This window comes from Nanorana parkeri, unplaced genomic scaffold (assembly GCF_000935625.1).
Source record: "Nanorana parkeri isolate BGI_ZX_2015 unplaced genomic scaffold, ASM93562v1 scaffold1605, whole genome shotgun sequence".
In the NCBI taxonomy this organism is placed as follows: Eukaryota; Metazoa; Chordata; class Amphibia; order Anura; family Dicroglossidae; genus Nanorana; species Nanorana parkeri.
The window spans coordinates 65,428-76,173 of record NW_017307873.1 but is presented as its reverse complement, the minus strand read 5'-3'; the positions used below and the strand labels follow the sequence as shown (position 1 = coordinate 76,173).

Below are 10,746 nucleotides of genomic sequence, written 5' to 3'. Positions count from 1 at the left end.
CCCCGCGGCGCCCTCTGATTACAGCTTCTACAACCTGACTCAGTGTAAATTCTGCAGCATTTTTCCGGGAGAAAAAAAAAATGGGCCCCGCGCTTTCCCTTCACCGCGTCCGCTGTGCAAAAGCCATTATTATGACTCTGGACGGCGAACACGAGTGAAAATGTATCAATTTGCTTTTTAATCTCCCTAATTAAATCCCCTCGTTATCTTCTCACCGTTCCCCGTGATCGAACCCACAGCTGCTTAATAATTAAAGGGCCACGCTCATTAAATATCCTTGCATAATTCTCCTTCTGCCTTGCCACAACCCGCATTAAAGCGCCGCGCCTCGCTTTTATTTTGTCTCGTCTTTTCCTGTTCCAAGAGTATTCTTTCTTTCAGGTTGACAAGACATTAACCTGATGCAAAGCCACTTTATTTTTCTTTTGTGGGAATATATTGAAAATTGAGCGTTAACTTGATTCTGTGCGTAAAGAAGGAAATTGCTTTGAATCCGGGGACTGTTTGCTGCTATTGGCATTCCACTATTCTTTGTAGTGGTTCATAGCTGATATGCAACCCACTCCCCAGCACCCATTCAGGACACCCCAGCCTATGCAATTACCGAGCAAGGAGAGGCCCGGTGCCACCCTGGCAGGGCCCGATTTCCCACAAGGCCAACCAAAGCTCGGCCTTGGGGCAGCAGGGAGTAGAGGGACAGCAGGGGTGTGGAATTCCTATCTCCCAATGCCTGGGGCATGCAGTTCCGGGCGCCGGGCGGGTAGTTGTTTTCTACATTTACCCCTGCTTTGGGCAAGCAGGGCTAAATGTACAGTGGGGAAGCCGCCACTTGTTTTGTACAAGTGATCCCGGCGATGTCGCTGAGATCACTTGTATGCAGCCTGCAGGTCTGCCATTCTCCATGAGGGGGGGTTCGAGTAGGGGGGCGCATTAAGGAACCTGGCCTTGGGGCAGTAGAGTGAGTAAATCCGGCCCTGCATCCTGGGAGCCATAAATTTACTATATCTTCCAGTCCTGTTTACCTGCAGCTAGGTTTACCAACTTGCTGTCTTTCAGGAGACTGGCTGTGAACAAAAAGTCTTCTCACCAATGTAATTAATAGGTCAGCGGTCATAGGGCCAAAATCCCTTTACCTCGAAAAGGCAGCTTTTTTTTAGCTGGGAGTGTTTTGACACTCATATCAACTAGACTCCTGGTGTCATTCTAAAGCTTAATAGGTATCCCACAGCCAGTGGCGTAACTATAGCCATAGCAGCTCAGGTGGCTACTATGGGGCCTGGGGGTGGAAGGGGGGCCCCATTAGGTTGTTGAGGCAAATTAAACATAGAAAATGTGAACTCGCTGCTCAGAGAGGGCCCCCCCATCACATTTTTGCTATGGGGCCCCATGATCTGCAGATAAGGCCCTGCCCACAGCACTCCTTAACGGTAAACCCCTTGAGCTGGGTGCTGAAATGACTGCAGATGGCGCCGCTCCAAACAACATAGAAAACAAGATGTCACCAACACACCGAAGAAATTAGAAAACGTATTTCATTCATGCATTTTGTCACAAGATTGGCAACGTTTCGGCACCACCCAGGGTTCCTTCCTCATGTCCCTTCCTCCCTTCCTTAGGCTCAGGTCATACTGAACCTAAGGAAGGAACCCTGTGCGGTCCCGTAACATTGGCAATTTTGTGACAATATCTATCAATAAAAGACGTTTGCTTGAGCACATTGCTATACTGTGCTGGTGGCATCTTGTTTTCTGTTATTCTGAAGCTTAAGTTACATGATTAAATTATACCGGTGCTGGTTACTGTGGTAAAACTAAGGGGAAGGTTGGCTGGGACTCTCCATAAATGTCAACCAAAATGGTATCTGCCTCTGTAGTTGATAGAATGGTCTCCAGATGACAACCAAGTTGACTTTCACTTTTCTGGGTTGATGGAAACATCTCAAGTCAAGGTCAACCAAAATGTCTTTCCTCTCCAGAGTTGGCAGATCTGTTCCTGAATGTTAACTAAAATTGCTTCTTCCTCGTAGTTTGATAAAATAGTCCCTAGAAATCAACCAACATTGCTTAAATCTCCTGGGTTGATAGAACAGTACCCAGATGCCAATCCAAATGGCTTCTTCCTTCTGTGTTGATGGAAATTTCCCCAGATATTAAACAAAATGTCTTCTACCTCCAGCGTTGGTAAAACTATTCCTGGATGTCAGCCAAAATGGCTCCTTTTGGGTTGATATAAGAGTCGCTAGACATTAGCCAAATTGGCTTCCACCTCCTGGGCTGATAGAAAGGTCCCTAGGTGTTAACCCAAGTGGATTGCGCTGCTGAGTAGATAGAACAGTCCCCAGATGTCAACTAAAATGGCTTCTGCTTACTAGGATGATAGAACCGATGCCAGATGTCATCCAAAATATTGTGAACCTTCTGGGTTCCTTAGACTTCAACCAAAATGGCTTTCACGTCTTGGTTATATGCCTATGGCTGTGGATGGCAGTTAAGCATGATGTTTCACTGATTCTGGTCGTATCCAATTTTTATACAGCAAATAACTAGTTTCAGGTCATTATGCCACCCTTGAGTCCTCATATCTATCCATCATGCTTAAGGCCTGAAGAGGGTAGAGCTCTTTGAACCCCCAAAACGCGTTGGCTGTTCTATCCCGTCTTTTTGCGAGCAAACATCAATATTAAATGCTTTTGGACTGTCGGGCTTTTGGTTTGTCGCTCTCAATGGACCTTGTACATGTGGTAGTAAAGCAGGCAGCCATCTTGTTGATGTTTGCTTGGCGTTTGCAGCCTTACTTGTAGGTTTTTACTTGTCTACAAGGCCTGCGAGGTGCTGAGTCAACGATGAAGCCATTTTACAGAGACAGCTGCTGTTTGTTGGGCGGTCGGTGGCTGTCTCGTTATACCTCAGCGCAGAGTTTTGTGTTACAGGCCGCCGCTGTGACCTTGTCCGTCTGGATGAGGTCTCTGTCCTGTGAAGCCTCAGCAAGATGACTAAATATACCCTCGTTCTTGTTAACACTTCCACATGTAGCTCCACCTCTGAGACGACGGTTCAGGAAAAACGCAGTTTATTTTGTAATAAATATCATTATCTATGCCGTTATTTGTTGTTTTTAAAGCTACATACATGACATGATGAGCTGTGTGTGTACATAAGATATATCTATGTCATACTTACCAACATTATCGACCCGGATCCCAGGGCACTGTTAATCCTGCCCCTCGACCCACATTTCACGGTGCCAATACTGGGCATTTTCACGAGTACTCATGAAAATGCCTCGATACTAAACGCCGATACCGGTGCTTTAAATGTTTAAACCCGTGCTTGCTGGGGACCTCACGGCAGCCTGCTGGGGACCTTCGTGATGGCTGTTTACAGTGCCGGCCCGGCCGCACACCTTCTTCTCCTCCTTCCCACCGCCCGCACAGCCATGGTGAGACCCCACACAGCTTTCTGAGACCCCGTGAGCAACACAGAGTATGTAGCTTCATATTGTTCTGCATTGCTGTTTAATGTATTGCTGGGATTTGTAGTCCTCTATCGCTGCTGGTATTCCGCATTGCTATATAATGTATTGCTGGGATTTGTAGTCGTCTATAGCTGATGGTATTATTCTGCATTGCTGTATAATGTATTGCTGGGATATGTAGTTCTCTATAGCTGATGGTATTATTCTGCATTGCTGTGTAATGCATTCCTGGGATAATTAGTCCTCTATAGCTGATGGTATTATTGTACATTGCTGTATAATATATTGCTGGGATTTGTAGTCCTCTATAGCTGATGGTATTATTCTGCATTGCTGTATAATGTATTGCTGGGATTTGTAGTCCTCTATAGCTGATGGTATTATTCTGCATTGCTGTATAATGTATTGCTGGGATTTGTAGTCCTCTATAGCTGATGGTATTATTCTGCATTGCTGTATAATGTATTGTTGGGATTTGTGGTCCCTCTACACTTTGGAGTCAGTGGCAGAACTACAAGGGTTGCAGAAGTTGCAGCTGTGACCAGACCCTGGCACTCCACCACTGCCCTAAAATCATTAGTCTTGTTTTAGAAAAGCTGTCACATGACACTAAAACAAAGTATCGGTAATTGGTATCGGTGAGTAATTGAGGAAAGGTATCGGTAGTCGTACTCAGTCTTGATCTATCTATATACTGTATATTCTATAGATAGATAGATAGATAGATAGATAGATAGATAGATAGATAGATAGATAGATAGATCTAAGGAACCTGAAAAAGGCTATAGTTCCTCTTTAGGCTCTCACATGTAAAAACTGTGCCTAGAGGACATGTGCCTGATTCATCAAGCTGCAATAGCTTTCAAGGCATGCTAGAATGGCATACAGTAATGTAGGTTTGGCGTGCCTTCAGTGCATGTAAAGGAACCTTAAATACTGAATCTGTATATCGGGGCCATAGAGATTCCCATGCGGTTAGTAGAGTTCAGATCTGTGAGCTTTGGTGCAATGTGTCCAGAAAGTAATACATGACAAAGCACAGCTCTGTGCACCATTCAATGCAGTTACGTTTTCCTTTTAGAATAATGAAATGTATTGTTACATACAACTAGTATAAGTACATGAATCCGTCTTCATATCAGGCTGTCATTCCTGCATTGCAATAGTAAGGCAAGGAAAGGACCAACCATGCTAGTAGCCACTCAGGCTCTACTGCATGCACATGTGGAGACAGGGAATGTAATTACAGGAGGAGAGGGCAGAGGTAGTCAAGTTGATGACTTCATCATTGTCCAATCAGCATGCACGGAGGGGACACCATTGTATTAATTGACTGCAGAAGAAGAAGTGGTGTCACCTTCCTGGCTTTGTTGTCTGGTAGTGGTGTATGGAGCGCAAAAAAGTGGCTGCACAGAGTTACCAATCCTTTGGCAGATAAGACCGATGATATATGTGTATTCAGCTCTGTAAAGGAAGTTCAGTTCAAAGCAATGCGTAATAAAGGCCGGCGCATCTTTCGGAAGTATGAATGAGCCTTCAGTGTCCTGACAAGCCTGTGCACAGGAATGACTAGAACTTCATGACCGTTACCGGATCTGATACGCAATTAATCTATTTTGTGTTGAGCACCAGCCGATTCGTCACCGTCACATCGGGAGCAGATGTGGAATATTAGGTGGGTAATCGTCTAATTCCCAACACCTGCCACCAACTGGGACTCCCGACGGGACGGTGTGATGCACCTGAATCGTGTCGCGGCACTAGAAGGATTCATTTCTGAAAAATGCGATATTTGCAGAATATGGCAGAAAGAAAAGACATTAAAATGCAAATTTGTTGAAAGGGAAGCCGTGAGGACAGCTGCGATGTGTCAAACCCGAGGCTTCCATCCAGCCCTGGAGGCCGCTGTCACATGACCTTCCAGAAATGGTGCTAGTTCTTGGTGAAAATTTGAATCTTGCACCATTGCACAAGTCCCCGTAGTAGCACCAGACTCTAGATGTACAGCTCTACTGACAGGTTCTCTTTAAACTAATCCCATCCCTCGAGGAATAAGGATCAGTCCTCCAAAATGTATTCTGTTGTGTTAATGATTGCGATCCCTTATGACCAAATTAATTTGTGTTCTTGATGGGCTCATGGCCAAGGGACCGTCTGTTCTGAGTGGCCCACCAAGGATTCTGGGGAGGTATCCATGATGGGTCAGCTCTTTTTATCCTTTTGCATTGCTGTCTTGTGACTATGTAGCACCAGCTTCTAGATGTACAGCTCTACTGACAGGTTCTCTTTAAACTCATCCCATCCCTCGAGGAATAAGGATCAGTCCTCCAAAATGTTTTCTGTTGTGTTAATGATTGCACCTCCTTATGACCAAATTAATTTGTGTTCTTGATGGGCTCATGGCCAAGGGACCGTCTGTTCTGAGTGGCCCACCAAGGATTCTGGGGAGGTATCCATGATGGGTCAGCTCTTTTTATCCTTTTGCATTGCTGTCTTGTGACTATGCAGCTGTAAAGTTTGGTCTGGAGTGGTGATGGATCTGAAGGACTTCTGAAATTTTGGAGAATGGTGGCTTATTGAGGTGTCACTGATGCTCCTAGGCTGCTCCTGGATTGTAGTTGAATTCCGATGAGTTATCTCAGGAAAAACCTGAAGTGCAGAGGGAACTGGAGTGCCTCAAAGATGAACAGATGAGTTGGCTTTTGAACCTGCAGTCCGATCACATTCAAGAGGTTTAACAGAGGCCTGCCTTAGGTCACTGATGTCCCCAGAACCAGAGTAGGCCTGGCTACAACGGCAATTGTTCTTACATTAAGTAGACCACATTCCTACCATCTTCCTCCTCCTAGTGGATCTGCCAGTTATTGCAGATATGAACATAAATCCCCTGCATCTCTGACGGTGCAGGAATTTGGGCTGATTTGGGGCTGATCTGAGGGGTGAAGGTGCAGGATCTGGGGCTGATGTGAGGGGTGAAGGTGCAGGAACTGGGGCTGATCTGAGGTGTGTAGGTGCAGGAATTGGTGCTGATCTGAGGTGTGAAGGTGCAGGAATTGGGGCTGATCTGAGATATGAAGGTGCAGGGATTGAGGCTAACCTGAGGTGTAAAGTTGCAGGAATTGGGGTGATCTGAGGTGTGCGGGTGCAGGAATCGGGTCTGATCTGAGGGTGCAGAAATTGGTGCTGATCTGAGTTCTGAGGGTGCAAGAATTGGTGCTGATCTGAGGTCTGAGGGTGCAGGAATTGGTGCTGATCTGAGGTGTGAAGGTGCAGGAATTGGGGCTGATCTGAGATATGAAGGTGCAGGGATTGAGGCTAACCTGAGGTGTAAAGTTGCAGGAATTGGGGTGATCTGAGGTGTGCGGGTGCAGGAATCGGGTCTGATCTGAGGGTGCAGAAATAGGTGCTGATCTGAGGTCTGAGGGTGCAGGAATTGGGGTGATCTGAGGTCTGAGGGGGCAGGAATTGGTGCTGATCTGAGGTGTGAAGGTGCAGGAATTGGGGCTGATCTGAGATATGAAGGTGCAGGGATTGAGGCTAACCTGAGGTGTAAAGTTGCAGGAATTGGGGTGATCTGAGGTGTGCGGGTGCAGGAATCGGGTCTGATCTGAGGGTGCAGAAATAGGTGCTGATCTGAGGTCTGAGGGTGCAGGAATTGGGGTGATCTGAGGTCTGAGGGGGCAGGAATTGGTGCTGATCTGAGGTGTGAAGGTGCAGGAATTGGGGCTGATCTGAGATATGAAGGTGCAGGGATTGAGGCTAACCTGAGGTGTAAAGTTGCAGGAATTGGGGTGATCTGAGGTGTGCGGGTGCAGGAATCGGGTCTGATCTGAGGGTGCAGAAATAGGTGCTGATCTGAGGTCTGAGGGTGCAGGAATCGGGTCTGATCTGAGGGTGCAGAAATAGGTGCTGATCTGAGGTCTGAGGGTGCAAGAATTGGTGCTGGTCTGAGGGTGCAGGAATTGGGGTGATCTGAGGTCTGAGGGTGCAGGAATTGGGGCTGATCTGAAGGGTGAAGGTGCAGGAATTGGGGCTGATCTGAAGGGTGAAGGTGCAGGAATTGGGGCTGATCTGAAGGGTGAAGGTGCAGGAATTGGGGCTGATCTGAAGGGTGAAGGTGCAGGAATTGGGGCTGATCTGAAGGGTGAAGGTGCAGGAATTGGGGCTGATCTGAAGGGTGAAGGTGCAGGAATTGGGGCTGATCTGAAGGGTGAAGGTGCAGGAATTGGGGCTGATCTGAAGGGTGAAGGTGCAGGAATTGGGGCTGATCTGAAGGGTGAAGGTGCAGGAATTGGGGCTGATCTGAAGGGTGAAGGTGCAGGAATTGGGGCTGATCTGAAGGGTGAAGGTGCAGGAATTGGGGCTGATCTGAAGGGTGAAGGTGCAGGAATTGGGGCTGATCTGAAGGGTGAAGGTGCAGGAATTGGGGCTGATCTGAAGGGTGAAGGTGCAGGAATTGGGGCTGATCTGAAGGGTGAAGGTGCAGGAATTGGGGCTGATCTGAAGGGTGAAGGTGCAGGAATTGGGGCTGATCTGAAGGGTGAAGGTGCAGGAATTGGGGCTGATCTGAAGGGTGAAGGTGCAGGAATTGGGGCTGATCTGAAGGGTGAAGGTGCAGGAATTGGGGCTGATCTGAAGGGTGAAGGTGCAGGAATTGGGGCTGATCTGAAGGGTGAAGGTGCAGGAATTGGGGCTGATCTGAAGGGTGAAGGTGCAGGAATTGGGGCTGATCTGAAGGGTGAAGGTGCAGGAATTGGGGCTGATCTGAAGGGTGAAGGTGCAGGAATTGGGGCTGATCTGAAGGGTGAAGGTGCAGGAATTGGGGCTGATCTGAAGGGTGAAGGTGCAGGAATTGGGGCTGATCTGAAGGGTGAAGGTGCAGGAATTGGGGCTGATCTGAAGGGTGAAGGTGCAGGAATTGGGGCTGATCTGAAGGGTGAAGGTGCAGGAATTGGGGCTGATCTGAAGGGTGAAGGTGCAGGAATTGGGGCTGATCTGAAGGGTGAAGGTGCAGGAATTGGGGCTGATCTGAAGGGTGAAGGTGCAGGAATTGGGGCTGATCTGAAGGGTGAAGGTGCAGGAATTGGGGCTGATCTGAAGGGTGAAGGTGCAGGAATTGGGGCTGATCTGAAGGGTGAAGGTGCAGGAATTGGGGCTGATCTGAAGGGTGAAGGTGCAGGAATTGGGGCTGATCTGAAGGGTGAAGGTGCAGGAATTGGGGCTGATCTGAAGGGTGAAGGTGCAGGAATTGGGGCTGATCTGAGGGGTGAAGGTGCAGGAATTGGGGCTGATCTGAGGTGTAATGGTGCAGGAATTGGGGCTGATCTGAGGTGTAAAGTTGCAGGAATTGGGGTGATCTGATGTGTGAGGGTGCAGGAATCGGGTCTGATCTGAGGGTGCAGGAATTGGGGCTGATCTGAGGTGTGAAGGTGCAGGAATTGGGGCTGATATGAGGTGTGTAGGTGCAGGAATTGGGACTGATCTGAAGTGTGTAGGTGCAGGAATTGGGACTGATCTGAAGTGTGTAGGTGCAGGAATTGGGACTGATCTGAAGTGTGTAGGTGCAGGAATTGGGACTGATCTGAAGTGTGTAGGTGCAGGAATTGGGACTGATCTGAAGTGTGTAGGTGCAGGAATTGGGACTGATCTGAAGTGTGTAGGTGCAGGAATTGGGACTGATCTGAAGTGTGTAGGTGCAGGAATTGGGACTGATCTGAAGTGTGTAGGTGCAGGAATTGGGACTGATCTGAAGTGTGTAGGTGCAGGAATTGGGACTGATCTGAAGTGTGTAGGTGCAGGAATTGGGACTGATCTGAAGTGTGTAGGTGCAGGAATTGGGACTGATCTGAGGGGTGAAGGTGCAGGAATTGGGGCTGATCTGAGGTGTGAAGGTGCAGGAATTGGGGCTGATATGAGGTGTGTAGGTGCAGGAATTGGGACTGATCTGAAGTGTGTAGGTGCAGGAATTGGGACTGATCTGAGGTGTGTAGGTGCAGGAATTGGGGCTGATCTGAGGTGTACAGATCCCTGTTCTACATTGACACTCTGGTTGTCAAATGCTTGGAAATGACACTTAATGTGGACAAGGTTGCTGACGCTTGATGAATATAATAATACAAATGGAAGAGTGGTTTTGGCAAAGACCAGACTGTAAAATGGAACTGATAGTGGTTTAAAAATGAATTAATACAATCCACTTCCTCCATGCAGTGGTAGCTCCATGTTTTCATGGAATTATGGGAAGGAATTCAGTAGGCGCCATGATGGTCCAGCAGCTTTATGCAAGACAGTTATGGCTGTTACCATTTCCGGTTCTGTACAATATGGTCTATATCCCCCCTCAACCTGACCACTGAACCATCACGTTCTCAAACAATTCATCCCCACACAGCTCCCTCCTCATGTATCACTGGCCCCTCCATTTTACACTGTAAACCCTCAGGGGCAGGGCCCTCCTTACCATCTTGTCTTGAATTGTATTGTGATTGTAATGTCTTCCTTATATTGTAAAGCGCTGCGCAAACTGTTGGCGCTATATATTATTGTATAATAATAATATCGGGGTCATCAATGACACAGATATATAGTTGACTGTGTGCTGCTGGTAAGAGCGTGTGCGGGCTGAATGAGCGCCGAGGATCCATCGTTGGTTGTGTCTGCTCTAACTCTCTTCATATTCCCTTACAGGCTAAAGACAGCGATGACGATGAGGAGATTGTTCACGTGGATCGAGATCATTTTATGGATGAATTCTTTGAACAGGTAGTTTACTTAGAATTGTTATGTGTATGGCAGTACTGCTCACTTTTCAGTTCTGTCTGGATGCTGGAAAGGTGAATGCTGGATCCCAGTTGTGTCCTTCTCAGTGCGCTGTTCTCATGATGGTAAAAGCTGCTTCATTAGGTTGTGACAGGTTCTCTTTAATACCTCCCAGTCTCTAAAATAGAAACAATCTAATCAGTAAGAGCCTGTAAGTGAAGACACTTTTCTGGTCTGTGTTGGGTAAAATGCTTGCTCTCTTTATGCTGCTGGTTCCTGACAATCCTGAGTGTGTCAGATAGCTTGTTCCCCATGGGGCGCTGTGGCTAAATGTGTGAAATGTTGCCGAATTGCCAGGGCAGAAATGTTACACAGCATTAAATCTGGAAACCAAATGGTGTTGAAGGCCCCTCAATCCTGTTCAGGGATGGCTGTTCCCATTTGAAGTAGATGGACCCTTTTTACGCCTCTTTCGGACAAGTAGTCTTCTCTGTCCAAAATGTGCACCCCCCC

General features: G+C 47.4%; 1 protein-coding gene across 1 annotated transcript in view; it reads left to right on the top strand.

Moving 5' to 3' along the window:
- The window catches only part of STX1B (syntaxin 1B), a 58,585-nt gene that overhangs the window by 36,801 nt on the left and 11,038 nt on the right, over positions 1-10,746 (top strand). The window contains 2 exon segments of the mRNA XM_018570832.1: positions 1,161-1,165; positions 10,162-10,236. Of these exon segments, the coding sequence (XP_018426334.1) occupies positions 1,161-1,165; positions 10,162-10,236 (80 nt within the window).